The sequence below is a fragment of the Mesoplodon mirus genome (genome assembly GCF_964341445.2).
Source record: "Mesoplodon mirus genome assembly, chromosome: 1".
In the NCBI taxonomy this organism is placed as follows: Eukaryota; Metazoa; Chordata; class Mammalia; order Artiodactyla; family Ziphiidae; genus Mesoplodon; species Mesoplodon mirus.
In genome coordinates, this window is record NC_138976.1 from 82,178,722 (window position 1) to 82,196,497 (window position 17,776).

General features: G+C 39.4%; 1 protein-coding gene and 1 long non-coding RNA gene across 2 annotated transcripts in view; one reads left to right on the forward strand and one right to left on the reverse strand.

The window, feature by feature from the left end:
* Positions 1–17,552, forward strand: part of RORB (RAR related orphan receptor B) — a 178,388-nt gene extending 160,836 nt beyond the window's left edge. Inside the window, exons 7-10 of the mRNA XM_082628156.1 lie at positions 1,412–1,519; positions 3,263–3,373; positions 6,341–6,453; positions 16,915–17,552. Of these exons, the coding sequence (XP_082484282.1) occupies positions 1,412–1,519; positions 3,263–3,373; positions 6,341–6,453; positions 16,915–17,070 (488 nt within the window). The 3' untranslated portion in view covers positions 17,071–17,552. The remainder of the gene's footprint in view (positions 1–1,411; positions 1,520–3,262; positions 3,374–6,340; positions 6,454–16,914) is intronic.
* On the reverse strand, positions 1,652–6,310 carry LOC309808146. Its single transcript, XR_014294703.1, has 3 exons — positions 4,872–6,310; positions 3,946–4,062; positions 1,652–2,699 (listed from the first exon to the last, which is right to left on the reverse strand). It is a non-coding gene; the product is annotated as an uncharacterized lncRNA (long non-coding RNA).
* Positions 17,553–17,776: the final 224 nt, after the last annotated feature.

The window sequence follows — 17,776 nt, forward strand, 5'->3', positions numbered from 1 at the left end:
ACAGCATGGTTGCTAGGTTTCAAAAGTTAGCATTTCAAGAGAGCCAGGCAGAAGTGTGTAGCATTTTTCTGGACTTAGCTTCAAAAGTCCCATAGGGTTACTTCCACTGCACCTGTTAGTCAAGGCAGTCATGTAGGCCCACCTGGGTTTAAGGGTAGGAGATATGGAATGCAGAAGAATGTAAGGGGCCAAGGGAAGTGCCTTCCATATTGTAGATAGTGAATAAATGGTACCTATTATTGTTTTTCTCAGAAAAGCATTATTTCAATTAATATTTGCAGATTCCTTCTTATGCGTAAGCCCCTATGCTAAGGTGACATATGAGGGAAAGCAGATACATCAGCAAAACAAAGAAGTAAAACACAGACATAAATATACATGGAGGCATTAAGAAAGGCACCAGGGGTACAGTTGGGTACAACATGGGTGTGCCAAATCATCTATACGATGTTCTCATGCAAATTTCTGACTTCTGAGCCTGGGTGTCACCTTCCAACACACCGTGGGGCAAAAGCCCATTTCTCCAAAATGTGGAGAAACTTTGCAGTACTTGCTCAGGATGTCAGTAAATGTTCAGAAGGAAAAACAAAGGTAGTGAACTAATTCATTTAATAAATATTTATTAAGCACCTACTATGTGCCAGGGACTTTTCTAGGTGATGGAGATATAACAGTGAATACAATAACCACAATTGCCTATGGCTGCAGATGAAGGTCCTGCCACCATTGGGCTAACAGAGAACTCAGAAATGTTAGGTCCATCAGGGTTGAACAAACTCCTTCATGTTGGGACTTCAACAGCCTTTGACCTGTGATTGTTGATTATAACTCCCTGGAGTGGATAATGTTCAACCTTTTGCCAAAACTTATTTGACCAAGAAACCCTCATTTCAAAGATACCAGGACATAAATGGTACCCTCAAGAAACATCCTGAAGGTGTCCCTATTGAAGTCATTGTATGCAGAAATATACATGGAGTGTGTTAAAAACTGAAGGAGAGAACAGGTTACCCCAACAGCAAAACTTCTACAGAAGTTAACAGACTGAACTTGCCTGCTGCAAATCTCCTTTCTGGGCCACTTATGATCACCAGTGAATTCAAGAGTTGCAACTAACTTCATTATCAGTCAGAAATGGGGGGGGGGGAAATGTATGCTTCTGAAGAAAATGTTTTTGCCCTTCATTTTAGTCACCTTTAAAGTATATTTTATCTTTAATTCATCACGTAGACTTCAAGAGAGCTTTATATCTAACATAATTCTTTTTTACTTGGGAAGGAATCTTGAGGTGTTTCTGAATGTGTGTGTCTATGTGTGTGTTTTAAAGTCTTTTAAAGTCTCTTGACCTATATGCAGTAGTAACCTCTTTATATATATATATACACACACATTTGAAATTTTTTTCTCATAGGTTGCTTGGAAGTGGTTTTAGTGAGAATGTGCCGTGCCTTCAACCCCTTAAACAACACTGTTCTGTTTGAAGGAAAATATGGAGGAATGCAAATGTTCAAGGCCTTAGGTGAGTTCACCTTTGATGATGACACAATTTTATTAACTACCATCAGTTTCTCCACTATAAGAAATGCCTTGATTCTCTAACATGACGTAGTATCTCATTATTCAATAAGGGTTGGGGGCCTCCCTGGTGGCGCAGTGGTTGAGAGTCCGCCTGCCGATGCAGGGGATACGGGTTCGTGCCCCGGTCTGGGGGGATCCCATGTGCCGCGGAGCGGCTGGGCCCGTGAGCCATGGCCGCTGGGCCTGCGCATCCGGAGCCTGTGCTCCGCAACGGGAGAGGCCACAGCAGTGAGAGGCCCGCGTACGGAAAAAAAAAAAAAAAAAAAAAAAAAATAAGGGTTGGACTAGGGGAGCCTCCAGTGTTTCATCTAACTCCTGATTTTATAGTTGTGCCTCCAAATATAAAAGGAAGGAAAGAAACGTGGACCCTGTTGACACCAACATGCTTTATTCAGAAATCAACAAAAACTGATTCTAAAGAACTGGGATGCATTCTAGGCATTCTTTGTAGGATCAGCTTTTCTTTTACCTTCTAGCTTACTGCTTCACAGAGTATATTACGTAGACCACTGGTGGTCCATGGGTGACCTCTTAAGTTTCTTATGCAAATTTATAATCAATCATTAGTTAAGATGCTTAAAAGAGGGGCTCTTTCATTTGTTTCGCACCCAGGGTAGTGACTTTCTCCCTGTTAATTCATGAAGTTCTGGGAGCACAGATAGCGTGGCTGCCAACCAGCCCAAAATGATCCCCAGACCATTCTTGTGGGAGCGCAGGACAGAGTCAGTCTCTGGAAGTGTGTCATTCACATCCAGTCGTCAGTGCACGGCATGGAAGAACGTTAGCAAAGATGGGCTGGTGCCAGGAAAGGCTTTAACAATTGACAGTGCCATTTGTTCCATATCCTGCCCACGGACATCAAAGAAGGCCACTGCCCTTTCACCTTTTGTGCTGTCAGTTGATATGGTAGCCAATGGCAAATCCATCGGGGCCGGCAGTGTTTCCCTCCTGCAGCTGATATACCTCCATGTCATCTCCAAGGCTAGATTTTCAAGAAAGGAGGGAAAACCTTGGCAAGCAACTTGGGTATATTTCCAGCTTCATAAAATAAACATTTACCAAGGATCCGTGTAGGGATGAAGCATTATTTTGCCAGAATTCACAATGGCTAAGCAACTGACCTGCGAGTCATTCATTAGAAGGTAAACATAAATGAATGTTTGCTTCTCAATCAAATTTCCAGGAAATTACCAAATTGAAAGTCACTTCATCTCCATTCGCTTAGCTTGAGGCCCCTGGACATCCTACATTGCCAGTGACATCCTATAAGTGCCACTAAGACTGACAGCCCATGGCCCATTATACATGTTTAGGTTTTCTATGAATGCTATGTCTGTGCTAAAGGATCCCCAAATCACTAATTTAAAATTTTTTAGTCGGAGCGAATTTCAAACTTACAAGATTAGATTGGGGTTATATATTCCCAGTTGGATATTACAATGGGTGCAAACCATTTCTATCTGCCTCTCATTGGTGATGTTGACTTTCATTACCTGGTCAAGATGTTGCCCAATTTTCTCATTCTATAATTACCACTAAATCATTTGTTATGGTCAGGAACTTAGAAATATTTTTTCTGTGTGCCTAATATGCAAATCCTTGAATAACTTCTTGATTATGAGACTTTTCTTACTATTGTCCCATTCTGTTCAAGTATTTTCATTTAATTTGCCTTCTTTTATAGGTTCTGATGACCTAGTGAATGAAGCATTTGACTTTGCAAAGAATTTGTGTTCCTTGCAGCTGACTGAAGAAGAGATTGCTTTGTTCTCATCTGCTGTTCTGATATCTCCAGGTAGGGAGGGGTCTGAGGTCCTTACCTTTTTAAAAAAAAAAAAAAACTGTTTTGCTGTCTTTAACATGAATTGCATCTGCCTAAGCCAAGGTGCTCTGAAGAAACTTTAAAGAACTATATTTTCTTTAGCAAGCTTGTGATATTTTTGGACAAGTCAAAGAAAAGTATCCTCAGGTTAATTTAAGTATCAGTTTTGTCCCAAATGCAAGAGTAGGATGTGTGGTAAGGGTGACTCCAGATTCAGAAAAGCATAATCATTTCTTAACAGATAAATGAAGACAAATAGTGGCCTGAGCTATAACTAAGTTCTATTTTGATTTTAAGAATAAAGGACATAGACAAAAATGTCCAGTTAGGTGAGACTTAGTAGAAATATACCTGAGTGTACAAGCCAGCATAGAGACTAAAAAAAGTAAAACATATATTTTCTCCTCTTTAAATATCTCTGTCATCGGTTTTTCTATCCATATTAATGTTGGCGTTCTCACTTCAGGCAAATGCCTCTTTTTTTAATGCAATATTAGAAGCTTTAAAAGGAGGTAAGGACAGCAGAGGAAAAAAATGGCTCTTACTAAAGACTGGTAAAGGAAGAATCTCCGATGTGGTGGTAGACGTTCTAGGACAGGCTCTGTCACCAGGTATCTGTGTGACCTTAAACACTTGACCCCTCAGAGCCTCAGTTTCCTCACCTGTAAAGTAAGAGGGTTGAGCTTCATAATAATAAACACCTCGTCTAGCTCTGAAATGCAGTAAACAGCAAAAAAGTTTTCGAAGAAGGTATGGTATGACATTTATAGATCAAATAGCACTATAGCCATTGAAATTCTTTTTAAAAGTATATGCTGGCTTGAAACTGTATGGAATCCTAATAAATGCATGGTTCAACCAGAATGAAAAGTCAGAGTTGTTCATTCAGTCATCTGTTCAGTTAGATTTGGGGTCAGGGAATAGCGGTTTTATTGACAGTTCTCTATGAAAAGACAGACACATTCCTGGTCATTTTTATGGTCAAGAGACTCATTCCTTCTATAACCCGTTTATCTCTAGAGACTTGATCTTTTCTTATACCTAACATATTTTTCAGTGAGGCTGGAAGAAATTAATCTTCCCTGTGATGGGCCCTGTTGACATGTCACTCTAGCTATGTCTACCCATAATACGGCCTTTACACTTTGTATCTGTTAGGCTTTATTTACTTATTTTATGAGGATTTTTATGAGGATAAATCTTATGAGGATTTTTTTAATCTGCTTCTGTTTTTTATTTAACTATTTTATCAAAAATGGAAATTAGTTATCAATTGGCATATCATTACTAACAGTTTCTTTTGTGGCTCTGTCTAAAATCAAGCTGTTCCTCCAGGCTTTTTCCTTTTCTTTTTCTTTTTTTCTAAACCCTAGAAAGTTTCCCAGACTTGGCAGCACAAAGATAAATGGAAGAAGTGACAAGCAATATTTATTTCTGGTAGCAACCACTTGCCAAATAATTTTCCTCCTACCGTTTTCTCATTGCATTTGATTGCTCCCATTGATTACAGTTCAGGTGAAGATTAGTTCTAAGCCTTTGAGTCCATGATGAGGGAGCTGGTTTCAGTCTGGTTCCTGCTTAATCAAAGGAAGCATTACAAAAGTCACTGTCCTCGTACGTATGCGTGTGACAAGTCAGTAAATTCCCAGCAGCAAATATTTAAGACATGGTATATCAAATCTAAACAATCCATGAAGATATGCCTCAGTTGGACGGCAAGCCTGCTTCTTATGAGTTAGAAATCAGCTGAACTATGAGCCTTTTTCTAGGAAGAAATGCTAAAGCCATCAAACTCCACGGAGTTTGGAAGCATGATATTTAGCTTATTCTACCCAGTGGGGAACAGACCCACACTCAGAGGCTTCTGCAACTCCCAGATACCTTGTTTGCCACCCTGGCCTAGTGCCATATTCAAAAAGAGAGGAAAGACAGTATTCCAGCCTGTGTAGGCTCCATCGCATGCCAGACCCCACCCTTCCGCCCAAGTTCTTGCCATAATAGTTACTGTCTGTTCAGCTCCAGATAGTTTAGGGAAGGGAGAGGCAGGGGAACTTAATGTATTCTGATTGACAATTGTCACTGAAGGCTTTTGTGCTCACTTACGTAAGGGTTTGCTTAACTGTTGGCTAGACTTGTCCTGGCCCTGTCTAGGATTACAGAATCGAGTTTCTCACCTGACCTGAACTGTGTTCAGAAGGATCATGTCCAAGTTCTTTTCCATGAGTATTTGTTCAGCATTTGGAGACTCTAGGTGTCTCTTCATTGAAGTTTCAACCTTAGGCGTTGACACTGGGCTGAATTTTGTCACCATGGTATAAAGCGTCTAGGAAGAAAGGAAGGACGGAAGCAGGGAACAAAGAGAGGGAGGGAGGGAGGAAAGAAAAAAGAAAGGAAAGTGGGAAAGGCTAAAGGGAAGGAGGGATTATCCTATCTATTATTTAAACATTCAATATAGAAAAAGAGGACTCAGGATTAAATTTTTTAACTGATTCATGTTGATGCTATATAAATTATAACTTAGCTTATAAAAGGGAAGGGAGATTCTGAATTCCAAAAACACTCCTTTACAATAGGTTTTCTTCACTTCTATAATTAATTCATTTCTTCACAAATCATTAACGTAAACTTTGAAAGAAAATCTAAGCATATGTCCAGAGAAAGTAAGAGATGTAAATTGTCAGAGACAGTAAGACACGTGGAGTTTCTTTGAACCATTGTGTCTTTACCTCCACCCTGATTCTGTATGTCAATGTATTATACATTACTGTCATCATAGAATTGCTTATAAAATATTTGTTTTAGAAGAATAATTACATGTCTTCAGAAGTAATTTGGAACTAATTTGAAATGGGCCTGGTACTCAGCACTTATATACATGTAGGTGAAATACAGCAAAGCTTACATTCTATCCCCTCCTTACCCATTCTTTCCCTTTGTCAGACCGAGCCTGGCTGATAGAACCAAGGAAGGTCCAGAAGCTTCAGGAAAAAATTTATTTTGCACTTCAACATGTGATTCAGAAGAATCACCTGGATGATGAGACCTTGGCAAAGGTAGGTCCTCAGACCCAATGTCACTGAAAGAGCCCAGTGAGCTGAAGAGGGCTAGTCACATAAAGCAAGGGACATTTCTCAGCAGCAACAATTTCTGAAGATTACCAAAGGCTGCATAAATTTTGAGGTACACATTTTAAAAGGGAGACTAGGAAATTATAATAGATTGAGAGGACAATGACTTTCGTAGGGAAGGGTGATACTGATGGATCTGAACCACAGGTAGAGGAAGACAAATCAAAGGACAAATCAAAGACAAATCTTTTGTTTTGAAGAACAAAACCTTGAAGCAAGGAAACAAGTCTTCAAAAATCATATGTGAAGAAAGAGGAGACTTTGTGTCACTTGGGAGTCAGGTCCAGGCAAAAGAATGGGTAGATTTTTATTCAAAATGAGGAAGAACTATAAAATGACGAGAATTGGAGAACAGAGGGTAGACCACTGTGTGAAGAAGTGAGGTCCCTGTCATTGGTCGTATTCTTATAGATACTGCCTGGTTTCCTTTCAGGTATGTTGTAAATGACAGTCCTACCCAGAATCAAAGATTAGACTGATGTCTTGTAAATTTCCCTTCAACTCTAATTTCTTCAACTCTACCCTAGGATTCTTTCAAAATGAAGTATCTCAGGGGCAAAATGCATGGACCATGCTATCCATTTCGTGATTCAACTTAATTAAAAATAGTGATCTTTAAGAAGAATACTGAGAAAAGTTGTTTACCAAAGTAAAATGATCATAAGAGGACAAAGGAATTTTCTAATGATATTCAGTGTTATTTTAGATTCTTAAGTATCTTAAATTTCTTAAGAATTGGAATTTTTTTAGAGGTTAAACAACTAGGAAATGGAGCCTATCCTTAGTTAAAGATGATAGGAATCCTACTCTTTATATTTTTATCATTAAAACCCTCCCACTCTGCTCTTGAAGTTCTTTATTTTAAAAAAGGGGGAAGACTCTGTTAGAGATACTATCAGATTTTACTTTGCACATACAGAGTACTGCTATAAAAAACCTCCATGAGTTAAATATGCTGCTTCATTATGGTAACATTTTGTTAAAATTAACACATCACTAGGAAGAACATTTCTACACTGTAGAGTGATAGTTCTCTTTGGTGCAACTTTTCACTTACCATGTGGGCAAGGACAAATCTCCTGCTCTTCACACCTCAGTTTTCTCCCAGGTAAGAGCAAAACTTCTACATACATAAGCAAAACTTCAGATACACTGGGCAGAAAACACAGTAATGTGGATATACGCATCTGTCTCTGTAATTGCTCCATAGCATATATGCATAAATACATCTGGTTAGTTAATGTGGGCAGGGAGGATGTTTCCTGCATTTGGGATCTCCCAAAGACTTTGGTTCCCATATTTACCACCCTAAAAATTAAGAAATTAATAAAATCCAGAGTTAGACAAAAGTTGTTGCTATTCTGCTTAAGGGGATCATCTTCTTGTCAGAAAACTGTGGTTTCATCATCTCTAAAAGGAAGATCATAATTTCTTACTGCTATAGAGATGTGTAGGTTCAAATGAAATATTTCCACTGCATAAATTCTAACACACTGTGACATGGTGATTATTACTTCCCAAGAGAAGAACCCTCATGCTTTTACCATTTTCTACCACCTGGTATCCTGGTGGTGGTCTGAGGTATTTGGGGTAGAAAGGGGAGAGAGAAATTGAAGATGAAAGATATTTAATAGCAAGAAAAAAATTAAAACACCAAGTGAAGTCAGCTTAACTCTCTTTTCTCCATCCTTAGTGGGAAAAGTATACAATTCTTTAAGTTTTTTAAAAGTTTTTTTTAAGTATAATTAACGTACATTATATTAGCCTTAGGTGTACATCATAATGATTCAATATTTGTATATATTGTGAAATGAACACCACAGTAAGTCTAGTTAACATCCATTCAATTCTTTTCTTATAGAAAGAGAATGTTGCAAAGCTGGGAATCAGAGAAAGCATTAGAGAGGATTATTTCTTACATAAAACTCACTGGAGCCAGATGACAAAGCATTGCTTCCACTGATCATGTGTGGATATTGAGTTTTTGTGGGGACCCTTCGCTGTAACAGTCATCATTTTGATAGGATGTTCTGTGAACTAATGTGGAGGGACCATGAAAAGGAATGAGAACTGGATTCTCATTTATCCCAGCTCTGAACCGTGTGGTTTTGCATAAGTCACTCCATTTGTCTAAGTCTCAGATTCAACTGTTGTGTCCTGAGGAAGGGCAGAGGGTGAGACAAGTCTCTTGAGTTCTGACTGCTTTAATACTTTAAGGACAATGGTGCCATTGACATATAGGGACACCCTCTCACCAAACCCACACTCCCCAGAAGGAATAAATAGCTTTATTTAAACCTAAGAAAAACTATGCTACCCTCCCACAGATTCTTTTCATCTTTTCAGAAATTTCTTCTTTTCCTTCATAGTCCTGGAGCTCTTCTGCCTCCACAACGCCTCTAAAACAGTGACCCCTCTGGGGAATCTGGCGAACATCATGAAACTTATCTCTAGAAAAATGTGCACATACCCAACTGTTGTATTCAAGTCCAGCAGTTCAGGTTACACCCGCAGTAGGTGGGTAGATCTGCCTTCTGTGCAGTGTGCAAAGAGTGTTTATGCCACCGACCAGTTTGACCCTGAACAGGTGGAGCAGACTTAGGTGAGGTGCAGGGTTCAGACATAGTCATTAGATTTCATCCTAAAAAAACTGTCTCCAATACACTTTCTGCATGCCCACTTCCTGAAATTAAAGTTCAAGTAGCAGTGCCTTATACTTTTGACCAAACCTGGACCTAGGGAAGATTTGAAATTCAGGAATTCTTATCCATTAACTAGAAGGAAGGTCTCAACCCCTATATGTTAATCAGTTTGTTTGTTTGTTTGGGGTAGAAAAAAAAACCCTATTAAAGAGTTTAGTTTCCTCTCCTCATGACCATAATAATAACATGTAGCATATTTATAATAAACCATCAGAACCACTGGCTGCTTAGTCACCTTGGACAAGGGACTTAACCTCTCTGTGCCTCAGTTTCCTTATTAGTAAAATGTGATTAAAGATAGTATCGATGTCATATGGTTATTTTAAGGACTAAATGAGATCAAATATAAGCAAGCTGCATGGTTCATCACAGATAGTATGTAAGTGCTCTTGTTGTAGTTGCTGTGGACAGAAGAAAGTTTGTTTCGGCAGGGAAATATTTATCCAAGAAATGGGTATATTTGAGCTAATCACTGATGAATGATAACTATTTCAAAAGATGGAAGTTAGGGGTTTAGGGAGGTGGAGTATGACATTCCAAGAGATGGGGGCAATGATATAGATGTAAGAAAGTATAAGGTATAGGCAGGCTATGAATAATAGTTAGATTTGGGTGGATCCTGGATTTGAGAAGTGAGGAAATGAGGTCACACTGGTCACTTTCACTAAAGCTCGTGGAAAAAAATACATATACATGTAATATGTGTAGAATGTATGTGTATATGTATATGCATGTATACATATATATTTTTAAGCCATATGACTGGGGGAGGCAGCCCATCTGTTTTCTGGGCTTCAGTTTTCTTGTCTCTGAAATGAGGAGGTGGGACTGGCTGGTCGTTAAGTTCCCTTCAGTATAATATTCTACGACTCTAAAAGAGAAAAATAAAGGTTCCTCCTGATGTCTTCTCCTGCCTTCCAGTGCCCTGTCCCGTGCGACAGTTTTAAGGACTCTTTAGATGTTCTGCCGCAACTCTAAGTGAATAAATAGAAGGATTGCTACAAGTCTTGCAGATTCAATTAGTTCTATGGTAATTGAATTTAGGGTGATATTCCAATCCCAAAGCTGTGAAGCATACACTGTTTATAAAGCCTGTGTCCAGGGGTCAGCATTCCCATCAGGCTTTCCGTTTCTAGCATAACAATAACAAAACTACATCATCAACAAGGGGAATTTGTCTTTCTACTGTAACAGTACCAGGTTACTAAATAAAAGCTTAGAAGAGGTAAGGCTTACACAGCCCTATTTTACACGTTAATAATTGAAATATTACTTGAAAGAAATCACTCCTGGTCACTCTCACTTTAGTAGTGCTATTAAGATACAGATTTAGAAAAAAAAAAAAAAGCCATATTGACTCATAGATAGGGTCTATGGAGCGAGCACGGATTGAGAGATTAGTGAAAACTGCCAAGGGTCATTTACATTGATTTTCATTGCTTGCTCAGTGAGATCTAAAGAGACTATGTCATGATTAATAATGGGATGTTTTTGCCTGAAGCCTGCTTATTCTTCATTCAGGACACTAGGTGTCACATTAGAATTCCTAGTAGGTGGGCCTAGGGATTCATCAGTTTAATCTTAAACAACAGTCTGTCCAGTCAGCACTTAAGGGGTCCTAGTTCAGATGATGTGGCCTTGTGGTCTGAGCCTCCTTGTTCCCCTTCATATTTGGTTAGGAATTTGTTTTATATTTAAATTTTCTATACTTTCTTAAAGTATAACATACATGCTGGAAGTTCTTAAATCCTAAGTGTTTAGTTCAGTGAATCATCACAAAGTTAACATACCTGTGTAACCACTGCCCATGTAAAACTGGGCACTCCAGGAGCCCTGCTCAGGTTTCCTCACATGGTATATACACTGTAAAATAATGCAAGAGTCAAAATTATAAAAAACAGTTCAATAGATCATCCAAGTTTTTAAATTCCAAATCGATACTCAAGAAACATACCTTTCTCATGGAATAGTTTTCTACTTCAACCTACATGTATATTGAGCATGTACTGTATGCCAGATGCAGAGAAGGGAAAGGCAAATAACACATGGTCTTGGCCCTTTAGCGGTTTCCTTGAGGGATTCCTGTGAGAGACCAGATTATTTCAATCCATTTTAGCCATTTATAGTTTGCTGGCATACACTACAGGTCCAACACCCAGAAATTTCAAGGGTTGTCCATCGGACTAATGGTCTATAATAAGAAGAGAGGTTTTGATGTTCCTCCTCACTCATCAAGTTGCAAGTCGATGTATTAGTTAGGACTCTTGGGTTACACATAACAGGAACCAGCTCACACCAGGTAAAGCAAAGAGAAAATAATAAAATAAACTAATGGAGAGAAATCTCATCTAAGGTAAAAAAATTCAGCCCCCATTCAGGAAACACTAGGACAAGGAATTAGGAAGCCTTCAGAATTCTCCATCTCACAAGTTTCTCTCTCTTTATGTATATCTACTTTATTCTTCTCCCTCTCTGAACACCAGTTTTCTCTGCTTCCCTGAAATATGGGTAGCTCTTAGCTCCAGCTCCTTAGGTCACTCATAGTTTCTGCTACATTTAGAAAGTAACTTGCTGGCTCACCGTCTGATTCCAAATTCCAACCCCAGTTAAACCAAATGTCCACTTCCACTTTAGTCAGCCATTCCCTGAGAAAACATGCCATACAGTGTGGATGCCAGCATGGAGTAAGGATGGTAAGAGAGGGCTGTGACCTGAACAGATACCTCCAATTCGGTGTTAGAAATCTAGGCCAAGTGTCTAGGTTTAGCTGAACCCAAAAACCCAAAAAAGAAGTGAGTGGGGAATTTCCTGGCGGTCCAGTGGTTAGGACTCTGTGCTTCCACTGCAGGGGGCACGGGTTCGACCCCTGGTCGGGGAACTAAAATCCCGCATGCCGCACAGCCAAAAACAAACAAAGAAGTGAGTGGACAAGAGAAATGGATGTATGTAACCTCACCTTATTGTGTCCTGTCTTTATCGGTGCTTCTGAAGTTTCTTCCACTTTGATCAAGCCATTGTTCACTTCCTGCTTCAGGTTGGAGGGCATCTTGATGGCCTGGAAGCCCACACGAACACAATCCTTAGTTTTCACCTCTGCATGTTCCATTCTTCCAACATCAAATGTACCAGCTATAAAATTGTGGATTTTCTCATAAAACCACCCTCTGGAAAGAAGCATAGGATTATTATCTCTTCTCCAACAGCTGCCGTTTCTTCTTGTAGACCCCTGTAGGTATAAGCTAAAGCTTCCTTCTTACAAGAAATGTTTATCATAAGAGAGAGATGAGTGTAAAAATGACTTTTTATAGACCGTCTGTCTACTCCTGCTATGGAGATTATTTAAACATGAAGAAATTTCATGATGATTTGAAATCGACTGCCCCCTCCATCTCCAAGTGCTTCTGGATCACCACCTCAGCTGTTTAAAAAGTTGTTGAGCCATTAACTGCTGCTGAGGTGAGCTCCCTTTGACTTGGGGGTCCCCCAGCTGCAGTACATAATATTAATGAGCAGTAAGTGACTGCCTGATGCTTCCTCCACCAGGCCCTTCTGGGCTCTGACAAGTGCTACCGCTGCTTCCTCCTGGCCTCCTGGCCATGGTGCCTCCAGAGTGATGGATGCCCCTGGCAGCACTTCTATTCCCACAGCTAATTGGATGCCTTGAAATCAGCCCCTCCTGAGAGCACAGAGGTTGGGGAAGCTCTTTGTCTTTTTCGGTGTTCTTTGCTCAAGTGGTCCCAATGCTCTATAACAAAAAGCATTCGTCACCATTCAACCCATTCTACAGATGAGCAACAGGATAGGATTGAAATCCCCTAAAAGAGGGAACTAGATCCTGAACCAGACTTTCTTAAACCTAGTTTTGGGAAGGAAAGAAGCAGGAGTCCATATTTACTTTCCCAAACCAAACCCGTGGTTAAATATTTCCAATAAATGCACAACTGTGGAATGATTTTGGCCATCCTCTTATACATTTAATTTTTCAACCACCCATTCTCTAAAGGAGCAGAAAACTGCTTTAAGAATTGTAATACATAGAATTCTACTTTATGAATCACAGTTTACTAAATGAGCAACTTACTTTAATTGCTACAAGAAAATAAAAATCAATATGATGTTGCTTTTCATTTCAATAAAAGTAAATGGCTGATTTTCCCCATTCATTAACCCACAATATACAGAGACTCAATTTTGGGTGCTTGGTTAGCGGCTAAGCTGGTTTCTTGCCCTCCATGTTATTTGGCTGAACAAGCATGACCTTGACCATTTCTCTCCTTGAGGGAAGCATTATGTGGGAATGACACATGACATCTAACATAGATATTGCCAGGATGGGCCAGGCACTCCATAGATAGTTTGTGTTGACTCATTTAACCCTTACAACAACCCTCCGAGATAGGGACTGTCATAATGGACATATGACAGATAAGGAAGCTGAGAGGTTAAGTGACTTGCCCAAGATCACACAGCTGTAAATAGCAAGTCTGGGATTCAGACCCAGACAGTCAGGCTTGAAAGCCTGTATTTTTATCACTAGACTAATTCTCTCTATGTAGTATTTGTGTCTCATAGGGAACTCAGGAAATTTCATTATTTGTCTCTCACCAAACTAACAGAACCAAACAAATGAAACCTTCCCTCCATGGCTCACGGGCCCAACCGCTCCGCGGCATGTGGGATCTTCCCGGACCGGGGCATGAACCCGTGTCCCCTGCATCGGCAGGCGGACTCTCAACCACTGCGCCACCAGGGAAGCCTATGATAACTTTTTTATCGGCCTCCTGAAAAGAAGCTAACTTGACACCCCGTTACCGGGACTATTTCTAATATGATAAAGAATTTACTCGTCAAAGAATTTACTTTGAAAAACAGTTGTAAATTTATGAGATTTGAACCTCTTAAACAGTATTTCTCAAAGTCTGTTCTATGGACCCAGTGCACCAGCATCCTCAGGATATTTGTTTCAAACATGAAATCTGAGCTCCACACCTAGACTTTGTGAAACAGAATCCCTAGGAGTGGATCCCGTAATCTGCATTTTTAGGAAGCACTCCAATGGTTCTGTGCACACCAAAGACTGACAAGCATTATAGAGTTGCATCTGGATGTTTTAAGAGCTCCACACATCATCAATTCAACTGCAGATGATTATAGAAATCTTTCAAAGTCTCTCTGCGTTCTGTAGCTATTTCAGGGAGAATTGTAATGCACAAGAAGTGTTCCGAAATTGTTGCAGTCTCCTTCTGTGTGAACCAGCTGGTTAAGAAAGCTTGAATAATTTCCCAAGGGACTCTAGTTAAAGTGGACACTTGTACACTCTTTACCTATGAAAATATAGAAAAGACACGGCTTTCCACCCTGGACTCAAAGGGAATCTTTCAGAATGGGATTCTGATAATTTTTCTTAAAACCCTTCAAAAGACCTTAGCAGAGACTATGAGACCTAGCATAATCTGACCAAGCAGCCTCCCCAGCTTTATCCTTGAACATGCTCACCCACAATGAACTTCCTTCAGTTCTAATAGCACCAATGATCCTGGAACATATTATGTACCCCCAGCCCCAGCATCTAGTTATCTATTCCTCTCCCTTCAGAGCCCAGCTTAAATGGTCCTTTCTCAGAAGTGCCTGCCTTGAAGCAGTCAGAGCATTCTATTATCTACCACTTGTCCTAGCATCATTCCTCCATGGCACTCACCAGTTTTTCGGTCTGCTTTTGACTGTGTGGTCACTTTATTCATCTGTCTTCCCCTATAGATGATAAGCAAAAACGGTACGGTTTTGTGAATTCTGGTGTCTAGTAGAAGTGTCTGCTACCAGTTTAAATACCTCATAATGTTGGAGAGAAAGTCCTGATTCTCAGTCTAAAATTTAACATCCATTCTATAAAGATTTCATGATTTTTTTTTTCATTTCTATCCCTATCATTAAATAGCAGTGGAACTAGAAAGTCTGAACCCCAGGGCTTCCCTGGTGGCGCAGTGGTTGAGAATCTGCCTGCCAATGCAGGGGACATGGGTTCGAGCCCTGGTCTGGGAAGATCTCACATGCCGCGGAGCAACTAGCCCCAGGAGCCACAATTACTGAGCCTGCGCCTCTGGAGCCTGTGCTCCGCAACAAGAGAGGCTGCGATAGTGAGAGGCCCGCGCACCGCAATGAGAAGTGGCCCCCACTTGCCGCAACTAGAGAAAGTCCGCGCACAGAAACGAAGACCCAACACAGCCATAAATAAAATTAAATAAATAAATAAATAAATAAATAAATAGAATTAAAAAAAAAAAAGAAAGTCTGAACCCCAGACTTCTTTATGTGTTCTAGATCCCTTTAATGAATATGTCAACAAGTCTAATCCTGATGCTATTTTTAAAGTTGCTTATAGTGTGGTTATATAGTCATTAGTTGTTAAAAGGAAAGTTAATAAAAGAGTGGAAATTTCTGATTTTGAAAAGCCACAAAGTAACTAATTATCTGTTTCCTCCTTTACTTCAAAGGCTGAAATGGTTTCTTATTATTGAATAGGGTAGGGAGCCAGTGAGCCTAATTGGTGATTAGATGGGTTTTTACTTAATTTTATCATCACTTTCAAGTGTACCCTTGGTCAGCTGTATGAACTATCAAGTTTATTGTTTGTAAAAGTATTATCTATATGAGAACATTTCTTATTCCCACAGTAATTCGATCACAATGACATTTGGTCTTAAGCAATTTTGACACTGAATGATGGATTCTAAGTGTTCCAAAATTATAAGTGTGTCAAAAGCTAGAATTGTTCAGAACCTAAGACCTAACAGCATTTAACAAACTGTGGATATTTTAAATTATTAAAACAGTCTTCTGGGTATTTAAACTCAAAAAATTACATTCTACATGATACTTATATATCAAAACCTAACAATTATAAGTGGATATTCTCCCATGAGTTTTTGAAACACCTCCTTAAGGAAGCTGAGTGCCAGTGACTTCCCAAATTCTCCCTTGATTAAATATAGGTTTCATTTTACTCATTACGGTGGGAAAGGATTAGAGAGCTACCGGCAAGCTAGTGACCTTGACAGAAAAGCAGTCCAGATCGTTGTGAGTTACACGTCGTATGATTTAGGTTACACCTTCCAAAACTAAACAATCTGATATTCACATCATAAAAAAATCTATGGGAAATGATAGATAATAATATTAGCTAACAATTGTATTTCATGCCTACAGTATTCTTAACACTTTCACACGAATTTCCTCACTCAGTTTACACAACGACACGATGAAGTACGTGCTACAAGTAAGCCCATTTTACAAACGAGAAAACTGAGACATAGAGGATGTCACAGCCACACGGCCATTTAGCTATTTTAGAACCAGGATTCCAACTCAGTCAGCCTGCCGAGAGAGCACCCCTCCTAACGATTAAACTAAACTACCTCCCATACCTACTTTATATAAGAACAGTGAATTAGGAAGCTTGGTCCTGCTTTCTTTCCCTCTCTTTATTTTCTCGTTAGAGAGTCAGGGAGGGAGGTGTTTTGTTTTGTTTTGTTCTAAAGGAGAAGCTGAAAGTGAGCCTTCTTTCTTTTTGAACATCTTTTTCCAAAGCCAGTTCCCTTCATCTGAGGCCAGGAAGGACACTGATTCAGGAGACAGAGCACTAATGAGCTTCCCCCTTTGTCTCCTTCCCTGTCTCTCCACTCTGCAGTTAATAGCCAAGATACCAACCATCACGGCAGTTTGCAACTTGCACGGGGAGAAACTGCAGGTATTTAAGCAATCGCATCCAGACATAGTGAATACACTCTTTCCTCCGTTATACAAGGAGCTCTTTAATCCTGACTGTGCCACCGTCTGCAAGTGAAGGTGACGAGCGAACTGTCTCATAGTCATGGAATGCAGCACCATTAAGACAAAAGCAATGTGTTCATGAAGACTTAAGGAAAATGTCACTACTGCAACATTAGGAATGTCCTGCACTTAATACAATTATTTTTCACCGCTACAGTTTGAAGAATGTAAATATGCACCTGAGTGGGGCTCTTTTATTTGTTTGTTTGTTTTTGAAATGACCATAAATATACAAATATAGGACACTGGGTGTTATCTTTTTTTTAATGTTATTCAGGTATGTCTGGGGAGACAACTGTTTATAGAATTTTATTGTAGATATATACGAGAACAGAGCAGTACTTTACATGATTACTTTTCCTGTTGATTGTTCAAATATAATTTAAGAAAATTCCACTTAATAGGCTTAACGATTTCTATGTTTTTAGATAGTTGATGCATGTATAAATTTGTAGCTGTCTTGGAAAGCACTGTGCATGTATGTAATGAGTATATAATATCTGAGAATATTATATATGACTATTACTTATACATGCACATGCACTGTGGCTTAAAATACCATACCTACTAGCAAAGGAGGTTCAGTCAGGCACTATTATGTTATTTACCTTGTGTTATATGTTACCTTTATGTTAGACAATCAGGATTTTGTTTTCCCAGCCAGAGTTTTCATCTATAGTTAATAGCAGAATGGTACCAATTCAGAAATGTCTACAAAG